Source organism: Myotis daubentonii, chromosome 18 (assembly GCF_963259705.1).
Source record: "Myotis daubentonii chromosome 18, mMyoDau2.1, whole genome shotgun sequence".
Taxonomy (NCBI): domain Eukaryota; kingdom Metazoa; phylum Chordata; class Mammalia; order Chiroptera; family Vespertilionidae; genus Myotis; species Myotis daubentonii.
The window spans coordinates 17,666,995-17,688,317 of record NC_081857.1 but is presented as its reverse complement, the minus strand read 5'-3'; the positions used below and the strand labels follow the sequence as shown (position 1 = coordinate 17,688,317).

Here is a 21,323-nt window from a genome sequence, read left to right as displayed (position 1 = left end):
ATCCTTTCAAAGCTAAATCCATGGCCATGCTATTTTCTTTTCTCCAATAGGCTCCCTTCTCTTATATATAATCTTACCCATTTTTGAAAATGCAGTCAAGCTTCTCACCCCCCATGAAGTCTTTCATATTCTGTCTTGACACTGTAGACTTGTAAAACGATAAATATTCAATCAGCAGCTATGTACAACTTCTTTTACATTCTCTCCAATGACTTCACTGGAGCAGGTATCATCCACTAAAGGAACTATTAACCCCTATCTCCTTCTTGAAACTCCTTCCTTTGGTTGCCAGGATACCATTTTCTCTGATTTTCTTCCTACCTCAGTGATCAGTTCTTAGTACCATTGATGGGTTTGCCTGCTGTCCATCTCTTAAATAATAATGTTGCAATATTTCCTGTCTCTGGCCCTCTTCCTCTCATTTTAGACTCACTTCTGAAATAATCTTATGCACATGTGAAAGACTCACAAGTCTGTAGTTTCAGCCCAATTCTTTATTCTGAACTCCAGAAATGAATATTCACTTTCCATCTAGACATTTCTGTAGTAATGTCCCACAGATACCTCAAGTATAGAGACAGTTCTAAATGGATGCAAATCACCATTCCTTACTCCCTCCCAACAAATCTGTTCTTCCTCCAATGTTCTATCAAGTTGCCCAACATACACTATATTTCCCAAATCAAAACCCTGTAGTCATTAATTCCTCCCTTTACTTCATACAATTCAATGAGAAAGTCCTATCATTCCTACTTTCTTGATAATTCTTTTTTTAAAAATATATTTCATTGATTTTTTACAGAGAAGAAGGGAGAGAGATAGTTAGAAACATCGATGAGAGAGAAACATCGATCAGCTGCCTCCTGCACACCTCCCACTGGGGATGTGCCCGCAACCCAGGTACATGCCCTTGACCGGAATCAAACCTGGGACCCTTCAGTCCGCAGGCCGACGCTCTATCCACTGAGCCAAACCGGTTTCGGCCTTGATAATTCTTGAATGTCTTTTTTCCTCTCCATTTCCAGTGACATGCTTTCATGTGATTTATTAAGGTATTTTCGTTTATGTTCCCATGTCTCCACACATTTACCTACTCTACTAAGTTGTATTCTACCTATCCTATTACTTCATTCTATAGGTATATTAAAACACAACTCAATGATTAGTTACTGGTCTATCTTATCAGTAAACTATGAGCTCCTTCAGACTAGAAGACGTTGTATCTGTTATCTCTGTATCCTCAGTATCTAGCACAGTGCCTGGGAAATAGTAGGCTCTCAATGTGTGTTTAATGAATAAATCAATGATGATTTTTAATGAAAGAATACGTTAATAATGACTTTTTACCACAAAAATTATATAAGTGAAATATGTGAATGTTCATCATGTAAAAAACAGCAATGATAACAATAGCACTAATACTCTTTTGGTCTTAGCTTATCAAAGAGCTGTCCTACATCATCTTAGTGGAGTCTAACAAGAATCCTTCAAACTAGGCACCATCTTTAAGGACATGAAATCTCAGAGAGGTAGTAAGGAGTGGAAGCAGGACTTGAATTCAGAAACCTTGACTCCAGGTCCCATGCTCCATGCCAGCGGTCGCCAACCTTTCAGACCTCACGGTGGTCCACAAACCACCGGTTGGCGACTGCTGCTCTAGGCTACCCTGCTTAAGGGTTTAAAATTTTGACTTTTACTAAATAAAACAGCTATGAAAATTCCATCAATGGTAATTACAACCTTAGCAGTTGAGAAGCGACAGTGTTTTATAAACAAATTAACCTAATTTTAAAAATAATGTTACTATATAATATTGATTAAAATGCTTATATTAGTGCACCCAAACTAAGAAGCATTATGTGCGTTTTTTCCTGTAGGTGCTCCTATTATCACTCTGGAGCCAATAGCAACAATCATTAATGTTGGTGGCAAAGTCGTATTGAATTGTCAGGCCACTGGAGAGCCTCATCCAGCCATTATGTGGTCTCGTCAAGGGCACGCTATCCCCTGGGATGACCGAGTTAATGTGTTGTCCAACAACTCGTTATATATCTCTGCTGCTCAGAAAGAAGATACATCTGAATATGAATGTGTTGCTCGAAATCTGATGGGTTCTGTCATGGTCAGAGTACCAGTCACAGTCCAAGGTGAGTGTGATCAGATGGATATTCATATTAAACAGCACCCGGAGCAACTCAAATCATAAAGATTATTAAGCATCTTAATCCAAAGCCTCCTTAACCCTTGAGACCCTGCTGGCTTATGGAGCTAGGACATAAAGCACACCACAGTTTGCAGGCTGAAGGGACTAAATATAGATGAGAGCTAAAAAGTATCAAGTTAATCATTTAAATTCCCAAACTGGATTTTTTGATTGAAAAATAGTCCACTTTATTCTCAGAAATTAATGTGTATATTTTGCTTTTTTTTTTTTAAGGCATATTCAAAAGGTAAACAGTATATGAACTTCTTGGCTGTGTACTTTCAGTAGCCATGTCCGCGTGAGTCAGGGTTGGAGTCGGGCAGAAACTCTAGTTAACTGAAGTTCTTCTCTCACGCTTAGATTTTCATTTTGCCATAAAAGAGAGTTTCCCTAAAGCAATTTCTCAGCAGCTCCTGACTTAGCTGTCGACCCAGTCACATCTTAATGAAATCCAGCTTGCAGGTTTTTGTTTACTAAAACAGAGACAAAGTAGAATGTCTTCTTTGTAGTTCATGGTGGGTTTTCCCAGTGGTCTGCCTGGAGAGCCTGCAGTGTCACCTGTGGAAGAGGCATCCAGAAGAGAAGTCGCCTGTGCAACAACCCTCTTCCGGCCAATGGTGGGAAGCCTTGTCAAGGGTCAGATTCAGAAATGCGGAACTGCCAACATAAACTGTGTCCAGGTACTACTCTTTATTTGACAGATAGACATGTGTTCATTTCGGTTTCTAACGATGGGTTGGTCCAGAATTAGTACTTTCCTTTTTATTTTAATATATTTTTATTGATTTCAGAGAGGAAGGGAGAGGGGGAGAGAGAGAGAAACATCAATGATGAGAGACAGCCATTGATGGGCTGCCTCCTGCACAGCCCACGCTGGGGATCTAGCCCGCAAACCGTGACCTCCTGGTTCATAGGTCGACTCTCAACCAATGAGCCACATCAGCCTGGCAGTACTTTCTTTTTTTATTGAATTTTTGGGGGTGACATTGCTTAATAAAATTATACAGGTTTCAGGCATATAGTTCTACAGTGTATCACCTGTGTATTGTATTGTGTGTTTACCACCTCAAGTCTCCTTCCATCACCATTTATCACCCATTTACCTTCTTCTGTTTTCCCCCATCACCTTTTATTCTTTCCTTGCCCCAGTATTAGTACTTCAATTGAAATGTATCTCATGATCTCATGGTGTAATGTTTCACCTTTGTGCAGTGCATGGTAGCTGGTCAGAATGGAACCCTTGGGAGGAATGCACAAGGAGCTGTGGACGTGGCAACCGAACCAGGACCAGAACTTGCAATAATCCATCAGCTCAACACGGAGGGCGGCCGTGTGAAGGGACTGCTGTGGAAATGATCATGTGCAACATTAGGCCATGCCCAGGTGAGAAGCCACCGATGAGCAACACTTTCCTGATTTTAACTCCCATCCAGGGGCCATAATGACCTTTTCTTCTTCACTGTGAAAAGATGTGATGGCCTGGCCCCTGGAATATATCCATTCTCCGCGTTCTTAGTTCCGTCTCCTGGATGAACTTGGGAAGGCAGAGCATGAATAAGTAAAACACCTGATTTAATTGAAGATGATTAAAGGCTCCAGACTGTGGTGCATTTTTAATCATGTAGAGAAAACAGAAGTCATTACAAGTCATAAAATTTTAGAGGTGATGACGTTAGGTAACACCTAATCCAGTCTTTCATTTTCAGGTGAGAGAAATAAAGCCTAGAGAGGTTAAAGGGTTTCCCAGAAATACCAGTTAGGGAGAGCTAAAATAATAATAGTTACCAGCGGCTAAATACCTATCGTGTGCTAGGTGCCAGGCTACGTGCTTTATGTACACGCTGTTTTTTGACTTTGTGGAACAACCCTACAACATGGGCTCTTTGAGGTTCAAGTGACAGAAATCAAACTTACAGAAGCTTAAGTAAAAATTCTCCTTTCAGGTATGATTGAATCCAAGGATTGGGCCAATAGTTTACTAGCATGTTTTCCACCTCACATTTCTGCTTTCCTCTCTTGGCTGTATTCTCCTTTAAACTCTTTCCATGTGGTGGAAAAAATGACTGCGGCAGCTCCTGGCTCACAGGGCCCTATAATATCAGGCCTCAGAGACAAAGAGCTCCTCTCACTATCAACCTCTGGGAAAGGCCCCTGTTTGATTTTGTTTGGATCCCGTGCTCACCTCTGACCTTGAGTCCAGGAGAAGAACACTTTGGTAACCATCGTGGGTTACTTAGTGCCAAGAGAATCAGGGCTCCTTGTTTGACAGCTTGAAAGAAATAGAGATGTGGCTGCTCACTCATTCATTGATTCATCCAAAAAAAATATTTGTTAAGCACCCGTTCTATACTCAAGGCACTCTTCTAATTGCTCAAAACTAGAATGATAAACAGATAATAATCCTATATTGACAAGCATAGAGAACAAACTCACATAGTTGAAGTGATGGAGCAGAACTAGGAGCAACACCTTTGCTGAGACAGTCCAAAAAATGAAATCAATAAACCAAACTAAGATATTGCACACTATTGTACGGATGAGGAAACTACGATTCAGAGGAAATATGAGAATTGATTCACTGAGATTACATACCTGGTTAAAGGTAAATCAAGGATTTAGACCCAGGCCCATCTGTTTCCCCAGCCTATTCACTTAGATTCTGCGTATCTTGATTTGCAGTTCAGAACTTCCATTGCATTTAAAAATAAAATACTGTGTGAAATCCTAAAGAAAATAAACCAGAAACCAAAATGTTTCTTCACCTTGAAGAATTAGAAAGCTAATTATAATAGCATACTGTGTCAAAATAAAACATACCTAACGACAGCAATCTTTGTACAGTTTGTCAGCGATGATACCTGTATCATGAAAAGCTAAATGATTTTTATAAATGCCCTGGATTCCTTGAACACTTTATTATTTTCTGGTGCAAATTGATATTTTAGGCTTATATTGTACTTTCTCCGCCCCAGTTAGAATGGTATTTTTAAACTTCCAATCCTCCCCCTAATAAAGATAGGTAACTTCTGGAATGGACCTTTCTGCTGGCATTTGACAGCCATTGTCATTTAAAAAATACATATTCTTACAGATGACTTAAAGAATGAGCATTTTTAAAGTGTTTGGGGGGGGGGGGCTTAAATCATTGAGAACTTTGAGTAAAGAGTGGCCATACTAGCTCATAGCTCACACCTGTGCAGGACTTTAAAATGGTGTGTGCTGTACTGATCCCAGCAGTTTTCATCTATAAACTCATTCTTCCTCACCCTGACCCTCTCAAGGCAGGTTCTTTTATTATCTGGATATAGCAGGTTATAAACTGGGCACAGAAGGCCCAGTAACTCGTCTAGGACTGCACGGTTAGTAAGAGCAGAGCAGTCATTCAAACCCAGGGCATCTGGCCCAGAGTCCCTGCAAGGACCCTGTTCTGCTGTCTTTCCAAAATCAGAATTGCAACATAGTGGAACAACAAATCCCTCTTTTACGTTTTGCATTTTTCCTATATACTGACTCCTCCACCGTTGTCTTCTTTGGTATTATTTAGACACCATGATGTTTTATTCTTTCTCTGATTTATATTATCATTATTCTGTCTTTTTTATTGTTATCATTCCATTCATATAAAAGAAACATTTCAACTCCACCACATTTTATATCATGAAGTTCATTTCTGGTTAAGGTTTTCTTTATTGATTAAAAAAATATATATATCTTCAGCCAAAAACCTCTATTTATATGTAATAGAGACTACACAGATAATAAATGAATAAACATCACCCATTTATAATCCTCCAATAAAAATGCATCTATGCTCTAAGACTTTATATGTAAGAGGTGTGAGCTTTTGTTAATCAACAGCCTTGAAAATAGAATATAGGAAAATAATTAGAACAGCAGAATTTTTTAAAATCACTTAGTCCATATATAAGGACTTTGAGCATCAACAATCTGAATTAATAAAGAAATAACTTTGAGTAATATCTGCCAAATATTTAAAGGCTTTTCCTATTTGTTTACTTTTAGTCAAATACTTTTTTAAAATATATTTTATTGAATTTTTACAGAGAGGAAGGGAGAAGGATAGAGAGTTAGAAACATCAATGAGAGAGAAACATCTATCAGCTGCCTCCTGCACACTCCCCACTGGGTATGTGCCCGCAACCAAGGTACATGCCCTTGACCGGAATTGAACCTGGGACCCTTGAGTGCACAGGCCGATGCTCTATCCACTGAGCCAAACAGGTTAGGGCTAGTCAAATACTTTTCAGTGCAAATTCTTATGAGTTAAAATAAATTTGTGTGACTGTGTTTGCCTGTATCTAGAAAGTACAGGGACATGTAGTCAACTCAATTAGAAAACAGTTAATGAGAAGAAATTTTAAAATTTTTCTAAAGCAACCAAATGATCATGTCTTGGTTTTCAACTTATTATTTTGATGCCTCTTAAATTGTTAAGAGAATATTTAGACACAGACGTTAAGGCCCTGTCTTGGTTCATATCTCCGTTAAACTGGGTGACCACAAAAACGTACTTTATGAGTCCCATATCTAGATATGACCCTCAAAACAAACGTATGACCCGATACTGACTTAACACATTAGAGAAACCATAACATTGATTCTCAGCCCATGTACCTGGTAAGAAACATAAGGTTGTTCTAGTCCTGCGGTCAGATGGTGCAATATGTTAGTTACCACATCGGGGGCCTTGGCCACACTTGGAAAACACTGGTCATTTTTTTTGTTGTTTGTTTCGGAAGGAGGTAAGTGTGTTATTCAGAACTTTTCATTCATGAACATTATGTAATGGAGACTTTTTCCCCCCAAAGAGTACAACTGTGCAAATCATCAGGTTGTTGAAAGATACAAGTACATTTTTAAACCTGGAGCTGAATCTGGCTTAAAGACGTGGTCTTGTGATCTGGGGTCCAAGTGATCATGGTGGGAACATTTGTATTGCCCATAACCGCATCTGGATCTGTTATATAGTCTTGTTCCTAAGCTTCTGGTTCTTTCCACTTTCCCCAGAGCACAGAGCACAGGCAAATGCTCATCCATCTAGGATTTTAAAAGTCAGATTGTCTTTACATCTGGCAGTTTGATTAAATTTTTATTTTAATAAAGTAGCCTCTTTGGATCATGTTAAGCATTAATTTTGGCATTAGTTGGCCTTCAGAATTTCCCTATAGACTGATTTCCATGAAAATCTAATCAGAAGGAGAAAGGAAGAACATCACTCATGTTTTCTTTGGTTCCATTTTAATTATTATTTTTTATTCTGGGCTAATTTCACTCATTACTAAGTTAATTTACTTCTCTAATGTTTGTTTTTAATACACATGGTGCTGTGACTTGACTCTGTCTCTTGGGATATTTGTAGTTCATGGAGCATGGAGCACTTGGCAGCCTTGGGGTGTGTGCAGCAGAAGTTGCGGGCAGGGGACCCAGACAAGAACAAGACTGTGCAATAACCCGCCACCATCGTTTGGTGGCTCCTACTGTGATGGAGCAGAAACACAGATGCAAGTTTGCAATGAAAGACACTGTCCTGGTAAGAGAAATGCAATGTTTATACCCTCAATAAACAAACACTGACTCTTATCTGGCTACTGTGTCAGTAAGAATCAATGTCAATAATAACATTGCTCAACCTAATAATGCCCAGTTATTAGGCATTATTAGGCAGTTATTAGTGTTTAATCGGCTCTTTTTTTTTTTTAATCCTCACCTGAGGATATTTTTACCATTGGTGTTTAGAGACAGTGGAAAGAAGGGGGAGAGATGGAGAGAGAAACATCAATGTGAGAGAGATACATTGATTGGTTGCCTCCTGCACATGCCCTGACGAAGGCCAGAGATCAAGTCTGCCCTTGACCGGAATCGAACCTGAGACCCATCAGTACATGGGCCGATGCTCTAACCACTGAGAAAATTGGCGAAGGCTAACCTCATTTTTAAGTATTAACGGAGCACATTTGTTTGTTCCTTAATCCAGTTGATGGCAAGTGGGCCAGCTGGGCCAGTTGGAGTGCCTGCACCGTGTCCTGTGGAGGAGGAGCCAGACAGAGAACAAGGGACTGCTCTGATCCCGCCCCACAGTATGGAGGAAGCAGGTGTGAAGGGAGTGATGTCCAGAGCGATTTTTGCAATAGTGACCCTTGTCCAAGTGAGTGTTGGAAATAGTGAGTCAAAATTATACTTTCTTAAAGTTCCACTATGGCTTTTAAGTCCTTAAAGTTATAACATTCTGTGACTTGATTCGTCTACCTTTGATGTAGGGCATTAAAATGTTATATGGTTGCTATAAGTCTGTGTTATACCTTAGAAGTAATGGGTTTGTATGGGCAGGGACTGTGTCCGATATCATTTACTCCATGGGACCAGCTGCAGAGTGCAAGGGCAGCGGCACCCTGACCTGCCTAACTGTTAATAATGTTGATGATTCCTCTATGGAGGCAGGCAAGCAGCTCTCTGCCTTAATTCAGTCACCAAGCTAGATTCTTCGATCCTAGCTAGCAGCATCTGAACCCACTGCATCTTCAGTGTGATAGCCTTGGCTCATCGAGAGCCAAAGATCTTGTCTCAGTCATATCCTTCAGCTCCTGGAATACTCTAAGACTCAGTAAACATGTGTTATATGGAATTGAACAGTCACTGGGATGTATACTCAGTTTTTGGTCAAAACAACAGCTGGTCCATCTACCTCTGGAAGTTGCCTCTTTATAGATCTGTATGTTTCCTTTCATTTCCTGGGGAGAGTCTTTCCGTCCCTATTGAGTGAATGTCATTGTTTAGCACGTCTCCAATGGTTCTGCATTGTAGCTCATGGAAACTGGAGCCCTTGGAGTGGCTGGGGAATCTGCAGTCGGTCCTGTAACGGAGGGCAGATGCGGCGGTACCGCACGTGTGATAACCCTCGACCCTCCAACGGAGGAAGAGCTTGTGGGGGGCCAGACTCCCAGATCCAGAGATGCAACACTGACATGTGTCCTGGTGAGCTCCCCGACTCCTGCAGTAGAACAAGCAAAGCATTCTGTGTAGTGTTATTGTAGCAGCGCCATCCTCTCAGATCTTAAAATAAAAGTTGCACAGGCAGGGCCACCCTACATGACAGTTTTAGGACCGATTTGTTCAGACTGACCATGCCACTCTTGTTCACAGTGGATGGGAGTTGGGGAAACTGGCAAAGTTGGGGCCCGTGTTCTGCTTCTTGTGGAGGAGGCGAAAAGACCAGAAAACGGCTGTGCAACAATCCAGAGCCATCTCACCGTGGGCGCCCCTGTCCGGGAGACGCCACTCAGGTTTCCAGATGCAATATACAAGCTTGTCCAGGTAAGCAACTCAGTGAGATTTTGACAGAACTACTGCTGGCACATTTATAACCTTTCTGCAAAGTAAGAAAAGGAGTCACTCTGGGCCCACAAATTACGAAACAGTGCCATCTCTGGGAGGAAGAATTGGGGGAAAAGTACTTCCCTCCTCTAGCTGGTGCTGCTCTACCCCCAAACTCATGGTGGATTTTAGCCTCTGCTTGCCACTTCCCAGGCTCCCTTGTGATGGGATCTGGTCTGCAGAGCCATAAATAGCAGTCCTGGGTGTGAAGGGTAAACGGGTGTGGAGACGTGGGGAAAGCCTAGTTGAGATTTCAGGCTGAAGAATGAGGATAGAGCAGAAGCTGAACATCTAACAGGAATACACAATTGGAGGCTGTTATTTCACAGATGTAAAAGGGGAGAACATGAGTGTGGAAAGTGAAATAGAAGCCAATTCAGTTTGAGGACAAAGAGTAAGAGGAGTTCAATTCAGCTACCACAACTCAAATCACACAACATGGCTAGCTATTGTAAGTAATGTAAAAATTTAGGAGGAACGAAGTCAGAATTCTAGAACTAATGGGTCTTAGAAAGAGTTTGCTGGAGTCCTAAGAAATGGTGGGTTACCCAGCCGGTGTGGCTCAGTGGTTGAGCACCAACCCATGAACCAAAAGGTCACTATTTCGATTCTCGGTCAGGGCACATGCCTGGGTTACAGGCTCAATCCCCAGTAGGCAGCGTGCAGGAGGCAGTCGATCCATGTATCTCCCTCATCTCATCAATGTTTCTATCTCTCTAGCCTTCTAGCTTCCTCTCTCTCTGAAATAAATAAAAACATTTTTTTAAATGGTGGGTAGTCCTAAGAGTACTTGTCTCAGAGCATAGACTTTCTAGGCGAGAAGCAGAACAGAAAGAACAGTTTGACACTGTTGAAGTTTTGAGATATGACTGGACTTTCCAAAGCTTTAAGGTTGCTTTAGAAATAAAATGTCCCTGGAAATCAAGAAGGCCCATTTGGCACAGTAAGAGAGAGAGAGGTTATATGAAAAGATTTATAGGATCTAGACAAGCTACAGGGCAAGTGTCTATCAGTCAACTGCTCAACGTATCTTCTCAACGTATCAGCTGATTACCAAGGATTCCGAGGCTCTTCGAACGTGTAGGCATGGCAATAAGTCCCATTTCAGTGGAGGCATTTGGTAGCTCAGCCTCTGGTGGTATCAGGGCCCTGGGAAGGAAGTCCAAATATACAGACAGTTTGGATAATAGAGTTTGGCAGAAGGTTTCAAGGCTCCCAACTAGGCTGGCCGGACTAGGAGATGGTGGTTGAGCACTGGGATTCAAGTTCTTCCTCTGTGAGACGGGGGAACCAAGATCACAGTGGGAGGCCATGCTTGTTAGCAATGACCCAGAGAACTAAGGGAATTAGTGATCCTTCTGAATAGGGGAACTATTCCCCTGCCTAGAAATAAATATAAGGACCCATATGGCCTACCAGGTCCTGATTGGGCCTGCTCTCTACTTTGCTGCATTATCTTGCAGTGTGGTTCCCATTGCTCTCTAAGCTCTCACTTTTGGTTTCTCCAATATAGCAAGCGACCACCTCCCCAAAGGGTGACGCATGCCATTTTCTCTACCGGGAAAGCCCTTTTCCTGCCTTTTTCCCTGGCTTAGTTAAGACCTCTATTTTATTAGATTGCTACTCAATTTTTACTTCCTTTTCAGACTTCCCCGAGTAGTAAATCTTACACATTAGTGTAAAATTTCAATTTTACATTTTTTATAGAATTCTCATTAATATCTGTCTTCCCTATTCAGACACAAGCTCTATGAAGACAGGTCTCATGTCTTTTTTTCCTCTTTCTTATTACTGCTGTTTCCTCGATACTTGATAACCAAATGAATGTAGTCCAGAACCTGAAGGCTGAATCAGGGTGAAGAAAATGTTTTCTCTAATAAAGTAATGCAAATTAAAATGGTGAATAAAAAAGTAACAATAAATAAAATGGTGAGATACTATACTTACTGTTTTATCTGAGATTGAATATAATTATATTTCTCCCTAGTATATAATACTTGATAACAATATCTGAAACACCTGGTGATTATTTTAAAATATATTCCATTAAAATATATTCTTAGTGAATATTTATAAATTTCACTATCAGCTTCTTCCCAATATGTTTCTTTTATCAAAGCATGCAATTTAATTGAGAAATAGTCATTAGCCACCTATTCTGTTAGTAACCAGTAATTTTGTTGAGCAATGGGAAGAAAGCATAAAATTACTGCAGAGCTACTTTTTAAAACTATAATTGTTTTTCAATCTGATTGTCTTGGTATGAATTTTGCAGCACTGTCAAAAGTATGATATCCTGCAAATTTTTCTTGTTAAGCATTTTTAAAATATATATGTAATACGAAGAACTTGATAAGCCCAAGATCTGAAACCCAAGCTGGACGATAAAACCCCGTAGATATGTCACATTTATGTTAACAGTGACCTGTCACAAGGCTTAGGAGCTGTTTTTTGCTGGTGATTCCTCTTGTCCCTTTGTTCCCACTAAGGAGGCAAACAGGTCAAAGAACATGGGTTTTGATTCCAGTCACATCTGTGTTCAGATCCTCATTCCACCACCTTCTAGCTGTAATGATGATTTCTTTGAACTTTCTTTTTCTAGTCTTCAAACTGTGGCTACTTAAACTACCTTATGGGATTTTGATAGGATTAAAAGAATTATCACATATTAAATGCTTACTATAGTGCATGACATGCTCAATAAACTCATTATTATCATCATTTCATTACCATCAGCAAACACCCACTTTATTTTGGCTTTGGGACTGGACGCTGATTGTATTCTTTGGATTGTGAAATACTGCTTTGATGGACATAGATTGGAAGGAGCCTGGATTTATGAGGGATGATGAGTACTACATTAGAGTGGAATGTTTTGAAAGCTTATTTATTACACTCTTAAATTCAGATGTCATGATCTTTTCAAATGGTTGAGAGAAGATTTGTAGCATCTTTGAATACTGGCCTTCTTTTCTCCCATGTGATGTTGATGAAATTACTTCCTTATCCAGGAATGTTTTTCCTTCCCCCAATAGGTGGGCCCCAGCGAGCCAGAGGAAGTGTTATTGGAAATATTAATGATGTTGAATTTGGAATTGCTTTCCTTAACGCCACAGTGACAGATAGCCCTACCTCTGATACTAGAGTAATACATGCCAGAATTACCAATGTGCCTCGCAGGCTTGGTAAGTTTCTTTACTTATCAAAGTAATCAATAAGCCTCTTCTTTAAAAATGTATATGTTAGCCTTCATCATGTTATTTCCAGTTAAAAGTTTCTAGAAGATGTCACTACTAAATGATCAGTATAGTAATTCTACCCCAATAGTCAACTCTTAAAGATGCATGAGATACTAGTATTTATTTTATTGTTATCCAAGATTATTTAGGTTTCATGCTTATGAATAACATGCTATGAAACAATAATAACAGGGAACTGTAAATATTTTGCTTTGTCACCTGATGTATCTCTTTTTATATAGGTCCAGCAATGCGAAAGATAGTTTCTATTTTAAATCCCATTTATTGGACAACAGCAAAGGAAATTGGAGAAGCAGTCAATGGCTTCACCCTTACCAATGCAGTCTTCAAGAGAGAAACCCAAGTGGAATTTGCAACTGGTTAGTGCCAGCTCAGCTTAGTATTCTATTACTATAAAAATATGATTGCCTTAAAAGTCCGTGGTTAAGAAAAATATATGTTCCCACAGAGAATAATTTAAGTCTTTGAGGCAATCTTATCATAAATGATATAAAAGCAATTTTATAGTTCCCTATAAATTTTTACTGACATGGGTCTCTAAGAGTTTTCATTTTTATAACCCCAAAACTTTTTTATTGTATTTCCTGTATCTTTTCTCCTTAAACCTTTAGAAAAAAGTTTTAAAGGCCAAACAGAATAGGAAAATGAGTCATTGCTATTAATTAAAAGTTTTTGTATCTAAACCTGAGATTCAATCAAAATACCTTATAGAGATTCTTTATCAAAAAGATAGAAGTAGCCTGGCCGGTGTGGTTCAGTGGTTGAGTGTGGACCTATGAGCTAGGAGTTCACAGTTTGATTCCCCATTGGGGCACATGCCCAGATTTCAGGCTTGATCCCCAGCAGGGGACATGCAGAAGGCAGCCAATCAATGATTCTCTCTCATTGACGTTTCTCCCTTGCTCTCTGAAATCAATAAAAATATTTTTTGTAAACAGATGGAAGTAAAAACAAGCAAATCTTAATGTGTTTTTGGTTTATCCTTAGAGTTAATGAACTTGTATTAGCTATTCATTGCTCTTTCCAAGTGCCCTCAGGTCCAATTCAAACCTCATCAAAGGTGATCAAATGGCAGTGATCTTTAAGGAAGAAAGACCGAGGGAGGGCATAGCTTTAATCATCCCAGAAGTGGGACTGTCATGACCATCTACTTACTAAGATGCTTCTTTGCTACTTCTTGAAACATTGGGAAGAGACTTGTAGTTATTGCCAGTTCGCATGATGAAGCTGACTGTCCCTTCTCACAAGCAACTCATTTTTGTAGAATTGTCTTGTAATTGCTTGTGATTTTAAAGTGTGGGATCCTTCACACAATCATATCCTACATTTGTGCCACATAAAAAGAGATTTCAGAAGAAAATTTGGTAAGCCTACCTTTAATTTGGGGACTGAATGCTAATATAATACTCTTATTGCCTATGTCTATTCAAGCTTTCAGTAGAATAACATAGCTGACCTGGAATGTAAGGTAAATCTGTTCTGCGCTTACACAAACCATATAGTTCTTGCTGCTAACGTGAACGCATTGTCATTCCCAGGAGAAATCTTGCGCATGACTCATATTGCTCGGGGCCTGGATTCCGATGGTGCTTTGCTGCTAGATATTGTCGTGAGCGGCTATGTCCTGCAGCTTCATTCACCTGCTGAAGTCGCCGTAAAGGTAAACTGTCAAGATAACTTGCCTTCACTGTTTATTGGTGTAATGGTAAGAGTAGGAGTCAGAGATCCATAGAAAGAACACAGAGAACTTGTGTCATTCCCCTTGTTTGCTTCGGGGAGTAAATGTCTAAACCACTGCGGTTAGAAATGGCTATCTGGTCTTTGTTTGCATTAGCCAAGACATGGAACAACCGAAGTGTTCATGGGCGGATGGATGGATAAAGAAGATGTGATACATATGTGTATATCTCAACATGGATGAATCCTGACAGTATGTACTAAGTGAAATAAGTCTATGGAAAATGACAAAAATCATATAATTTCACTTAGATGTGGACTATAAAACGAAAAGTAGCCCTGGCCAGTTTTCTCGGTAGTTAGAGCATCAGCCCGCGCACCAAAGTGTCACAGGTTTGATTCTGGTCAAGGATACATATCTGGGTTGCAGGTTCAATCTGCCACCTTGGTCATGGCATGTGCGGAGGCAACTCACATCGATGTTTCTCTCCCCCCCTCCTCCTTTCCACTCTATATAAAACAGTGAGGAATAACAAAAAAAGAAACCAAAAAAAAGGAATAAAGAAAAGCAAACTCAGATACAGACATATAATGGTGGTTACCAGAGGAGAATGGGGTGCGGAAGGGTGAAGTGAGTAAAGGGGACCAAATACATGGTAACGGAGGAGACCAGATTTCAGGTGGGGAGCATGCAATACAGTACACAGATACTGAATTATAATCTTATAAACCTGACAATTGTATAATGTTATTAACCAATGGTTCTCCAATTAATTTAATTTAAAAAGATCTTCAGGGACAAGTCTTTCCAAACTCTTAGTGATTTATTATTCTGCTTATCAGAACCGAGATCACTGCTGTGTTGATTTAAGCCATTTGTTTAATTTTCTTCTCACAGAATAGTAACTCTTGCATGAAAGTTTTTGTATATCATCCATAAAAGATTCTGAAATTAAAGAATAAACAATTGCCCTTTCACATCTTTTCTTGACCTACAACTCTGATTCCCTTATGAAACTATAATTTATAACAGTAAAATCATGAAACTAATGTAATAATTAAGTTCATATTTTATTTCTTGGACTCTACTGTAGTTTCATTTAGAACTAAAAATATTTAGCCTCTAAACCATTTTTTCTCATTCTGGATCTCATAGAGCCCTCAAGAAAAAAATAGGAAGCGTCATGCTGATCCTCAAATCTGTATTGTCCTCCTTAGGATTACACAGAGGACTACGTTCAGACAGGTCCTGGGCAGCTGTATGCCTACTCAACCCGGCTGTTCACCATTGATGGCATCGGCGTCCCATACACATGGAACCACACCATTTTCTATGACCAGGCACAGGGAAGAATGCCTTTCTTGGTAGAAACACTTCATGCATCCTCTGTAGAAACTGACTACAACCAGTTAGAAGAGACATTGGGTTTTAAAATTCATGCTTCCATTTCCAAAGGTAAGTTGGTTCAGACTAAGTCCAAATCTTTCTAAAAGGGTTAAAGAATTGCATTGACCTTCAGGATAAGGATATTAAGGCGTAGACCATACACAATGACATCAGTTTTTCGTGCGTGTTATCTGGTTTTTTTTGGTGGTAAAGCCAGTCAGGGTGTATTCTAATACATTTGTTTTACTAATATGCTGCTTCATATAGTATAATGGAGTTATTCTATTCTATATGCACAGGGAGGTTTAAAAATATATATTCTGTCAGATGGTTTTCTTTGGATAATAAAATCCATTTGTTCTTGTTCTGAATTTTATACTTTGTCAAGGAATTTTTTAAATTCCTGAGATGGGTACATGTTAACCTAAATTAGTCCCAAGAAAGTTTTCATATTTTTAAAGCAGTGCAGCAATAATCAGGATTTCCACAGTCACTTATTGTTCCTGGAAGTTATAATTTTTGAACTGCTTCTCATTTTCCAAGCATAGTTCTACAACCCTTGATCTCAGCAGCCTCCCTATGCTATGTGGTTCTTTGATGTGTCTGTACCCTGGGTTTCCTTTTCAGTCATGAGAGGCGCCGCAACAATTAGCATTCCCTATTCCATGGGGTTTGAGTGGTAGGAAACACTTGCATGTAGTGATGTTGAGACTGTTTGACTTTAACTTTGAACTTTAGGCTCCCATGAGTAGACTTAAAATTATTCATATTGGCTTTGTGAATGTGTATGTTTTGCTATGTGCTGGCTTTCCCAAAATAGATACAAGTAGATTTAAATAGCACCATATTGTTTTATCGTGCTCAGAAGAAACACTAAAAATTTTATTCTTACCACTTACTCTTGTTTTTATTGGTTATGCATGTGACTATTTTTTTCTTCATTCATAATGGTTTCATTACATTTGTGATCACTGTAATCTAGGGACTTGTGATCATATTATTTGAGATAATCGTGGATTCATGAAGCCTCTTAGCCAGTGGTACCCATGGCCTCACACCTCCTCCATCACAAATCGCCACCAACACTTCATTTTACTGTTGTCAGGCTCACGTCACTTGGACAAAAGAAAAGCACCACTGGAATAATTATGTTTTCTCTTCCTCAACAATGCCTCCTTTTCAAATCTAATCTGTTTCTACTTTTTCTAGTACCCAATATAATTTAAAAAACATAACTTGGAACAGGCCTTTGGTTAAAAAATAATTTATATCATCTGGGACTAGAGGAATTAAGGTGATTTTTGAAAAGTCATGTATAGTTTCTACCTAGTTGTGTAAATCCATTAGGCCTGAAACGGCTGGAAGGTCTTTGTGGTACTTGTAGGGGTGTTGTTGGGGGATCGGGTCCCACTATATGACATTTAAAACACCTTGCTATCCTTAGATACTATGACGAATACATTACATCTGATATGTGTGCCCATTTGCTTGTTAACATTTTGCTGAGAATTGTGTACCTGCAATTTCTTTTTAAATGACCACCAGGGGGCAAGCTTGCATTCTTGGTTGCTTAACCGGAAGGTTCTTTCTCTTTGTTGGGTCTAGACTACAGTTACGGTTACAGTGCACTTAGAATCACCTAGAGAGTTTGATGCAAGTTCAGATTTATAAGCACAAAGATTTTTGTTTAGCCAGACAAAGGTAGAGCCTGGAGTTCGTATTTTTAACAACCCCTAAGTGATTCTAATATCTGGTCTGTACACTGGCATTTGGAAACTACTGGTCAAAACAACTCACAATATAAATCAGTATAATTTTTTTAAATTGATCTTTAAAATAAAATTGACTAGTTTTTAAAATATAATTAAAAAATATGATTAATTTTACAAGTTAAATAAAAGAGAGGTCAGAAACAATAAAGGGAAAAGATAAATAAATTTAGCTACAAATAAATTTTTTTAAACTTTTTCATGGAAGGAAAAAACAAAATTGAGAAGGTAAAATATACACCAAGAAAAAAAATACTTGCATTACATATTATGATCAACTATGATTAACCTTAATATATACAAGGCTTTTAAAAATTCAGTAAGAGCCGAAGCCGGTTTGGCTCAGTGGATAGAGCGTCGGCCTGCGGACTGAGGGGTCCCAGGTTCGATTCCGGTCAAGGGCATGTACCTGGGTTGCGGGCATATCCCCAGTGGGAGATGTGCAGGAGGCATCTGATCGATGTTTCTCTCTCATCGATGTTTCTAACTCTCTATCTCTCTCCCTTCCTCTCTGTGAAAAGTCAATAAAATATATTTTTAAAAAAAATCAATAAGAAAAAGGCAAACGCCCCAGTAGAAAAACACATAACGGCTATGAACAGGAAATGCATGAAGGAAAAAACAATAATGACAAAATGAATGTGAAAAATTGTTTAACTTCATCAATAAGCAAAAAACTGCACATTTTTCAATTATCACTCAGAGATTTAAAAATGTGATGCACTCAGTATTGGAGAGGTATAGGGCAATGAACATCCCCATACACTGCCAGCAGAGGTTGTATCTTCGTTTAACATTTCTAGAAAGCAGTTTGTATCAGTAGCCTTTCAACTATTCCCTTCTTTTTAGTTATCTCATTCTAGGAGTCTACCCTAAGAAAATCACAAAAATGGCCAATAATCAATGTCTTGGAAGTAAGAGATAAATGCTTAAATGATGGCACAGCTGTATGATAATTCTTATGCAGTCTTTAAAGTAAATGTAAAGGATTTTTAAAATAATTTAGCATATTTACTCATTTGAAAATATTTGTTGAGTGCCTACTGTGTACCACGCACTGTTTTAGGTATTGACAGGGTAACTGTGAATAAGAGACAAAGGAGAATGTACCCGATATGATAATAATTGAAAAGCAGTATATATACAATATGATCCCAACCAACCTGGGTTGCCCATCTCACCGTGATTATAAGAAAATCTTTATACTGGCTAAAAGCACAGATCCTAAGGATCTTCCTTGGCAATTCTGACCGAGATAGGACCAAGAAATCTCTGGTTTTAATAAGCTCTCCAAGAGATTTTATGATCAGTAGTTTGGCCATTATTCTGTAGTGTGCTTATAAAAGTGACTAGAGAGAGAAGCATCAAAGTGTTGGTAGTAGTTTGTTCCAAGTGACAAGTTTACAGGGAATTTTAAACTTAAAAGTTCCTACAATTATCTATACTAATAAAAGCCTAGGTGGCCCTCGCTTCCTCACGTCATCACAAGATGGCCGCCCCCACGTTGTCACAAGATGGCCGGCAGGGGAGGGCAGTTGGGGGGCAACCAGGCCAGCAGGGGAGGGCAGTTGGGGGCCATCGGGTTGGCAGGGGAGCAGTTAGGCGTCAATCAGGCTGGCATGGGACCGGTTAGGGGGCAATCAGACTGGCAGGCAGAAGCAGTTAGGAGCAATAAGGCAGGTGAGTGGTTAGGAGCCAGCAGTCCCAGATTGTGAGAGGGACATCCCCTGAGGGGTCCCAGATTGGAGAGGGTGCAGGCTGGGCTGAGGGACACCCCCTCCCCCCAGTGCACAAATTTCGTGCACTGGGCCTCTAGTTTTTAATACAAACAAATATTTTGCATTTCCCCCTTAATATGGCAAAATGAAATCATAACTAATGATTCCCGTATTTTAAAGTATGTTCAAAACAACATACTTTAACTGTAACCTAAAGAATAAATAAAAGGAAAACAGTTTATAACAAAATATGTTGTATTTCAATGTAAAAACCATTAGACATTACTACAATGCAAGATAAGAGAGAAGTGTTCCTATGGCTGAACCTACATTATATAGAGCCCTGCTGTGATCTTTTTTTAAAAAAAAAAAGAATCGAGTAATTCTTGGTTATGTTCTCAATAAAACATGTATAGTCACACATCAATTTATATTCCAGGAGCACTCCTAGAAATTCATTGTATATTTTAAGCACATAAAATAGTGTTTAATATGTGGAAGATGGGTCTAGCCTTAGATAATTAAAAACAGCTCTCTCGCTTCCATGGAAATCAGAGCCAGGGACAGCTCTCCATCTGCATCATTATACCACACACTGCGGTATTTTAGAGGGCTCTTCTAAAACCTGCCCCAGGGCCTGCCCTTCTCCCCAGATTTTAATAGGCCTGCCTAGCATTGTGAAAAATCCAAGTGTCTCCCCAAAAGCTGCCCAAATGCTGCCTAAAGGAAGAAATCTCCCCCACTTAGAACCAAAATTCAAAAGATACTATCAGGTAACAACTAACTGTGTTTATATGACACAGTTTTTCCACAGTTTCATTCACAACACAGTGCCCTACAGAACATACTGGTTGGATTAAGGAATGTACAAGTAAGTGAATAAGTAAAAAGGAAGCAGGCATTACGATCACCACCTGAGTTACATTCTTGATTTCCGTGGTTGAAAGTCAAGCAGATTTGCATCTAAATTCTTGTTCCGGCTTATATTAGATCTTTGACTTAAGGCAATTTGCATAACCTCAGACTCTAATTCCTCGTCAGAAAATTGGTTATGGTAAGAGTAGAGGAGTTGTGAGGTATGAATGAAGCAAAGCACGTGAGACTCACGGTGCTAGGTGACACACAGTAAGCATGCAATAATCATTTAGCAACGATTCTCCAGACATTTCTATTCCACCGGTCCTATTTTAGTCCCGTTCCTTTGCCATTTCAAGAAGACTCAGATGCTCTCAGGGTCATCTTTACAGTCAGGGTAGAAATGGATCATGAACCATTAGAGTTTCTCATTAAGGTTCTAAACAATCAGATGGCACAGTAATAGCAGATAGGACTCTAGTTTTCTAGTCAAGGAAATACTGTCATTGGAGTAGTATTTCTTACACCCCCCACATTCATGAACAGTTGCATGTTCGCAGCAGGGCTCAAACAGTGTTGTACTCAGAGACTCTCCAAAATAGGATGAATCTGAAAAATTAGCCCAGACTCCCTCTATGAAGAGCCCCTAAAACAATCATAAAAATAATCACAGTTTCATGCGTTTAGAATGGGAAGAAAATCTAAGATAACTTCTAAGAGGCTGAATATGAACTGAATATACAATATAAATGAGATAAAATGTCCCTTAGGAGAAATTTATTAGACTAACGGTTGACTTAGAAGCTGGGTACACATTCATTATTTTGGTAACTTGAAAGATGAGTTTCATCTAATTTTTTTCAGGTCACTAATGTTTGAAAAATATTTGCTAAACCATTTAAAACAGTCAAGACCCTGTTACTTTCTAAGGAAAGAGATTCCCTGACTAACCTGTTTGTTTTTGTTACTATGTTGTCTTTTCTGACTCTAACTTGAATTCTGTTCTATCATAATATGCCCGTTTGCCTTTGCTCTGGCTACATGGAAAAGGAGAACTCTTGG

The 21,323-nt window shown here is 39.2% G+C and overlaps 1 protein-coding gene across 3 annotated transcripts in view; it reads left to right on the top strand.

Moving 5' to 3' along the window:
• Positions 1–21,323, top strand: part of HMCN1 (hemicentin 1) — a 378,235-nt gene that overhangs the window by 333,633 nt on the left and 23,279 nt on the right. For 2 of the 3 annotated variants that reach the window (XM_059675580.1, XM_059675579.1), the window contains exons 87-97: positions 1,878–2,147; positions 2,713–2,883; positions 3,416–3,586; positions 7,584–7,754; positions 8,199–8,369; positions 9,026–9,196; positions 9,365–9,535; positions 12,631–12,780; positions 13,077–13,214; positions 14,394–14,515; positions 15,751–15,988. In XM_059675580.1, coding sequence (XP_059531563.1) covers positions 1,878–2,147; positions 2,713–2,883; positions 3,416–3,586; positions 7,584–7,754; positions 8,199–8,369; positions 9,026–9,196; positions 9,365–9,535; positions 12,631–12,780; positions 13,077–13,214; positions 14,394–14,515; positions 15,751–15,988 — 1,944 coding nt within the window. Of the gene's footprint in view, positions 1–1,877; positions 2,148–2,712; positions 2,884–3,415; positions 3,587–7,583; positions 7,755–8,198; positions 8,386–9,025; positions 9,197–9,364; positions 9,536–12,630; positions 12,781–13,076; positions 13,215–14,393; positions 14,516–15,750; positions 15,989–21,323 lie in introns of those variants that run through there. The other variant, XR_009449952.1, reaches the window with a different exon arrangement.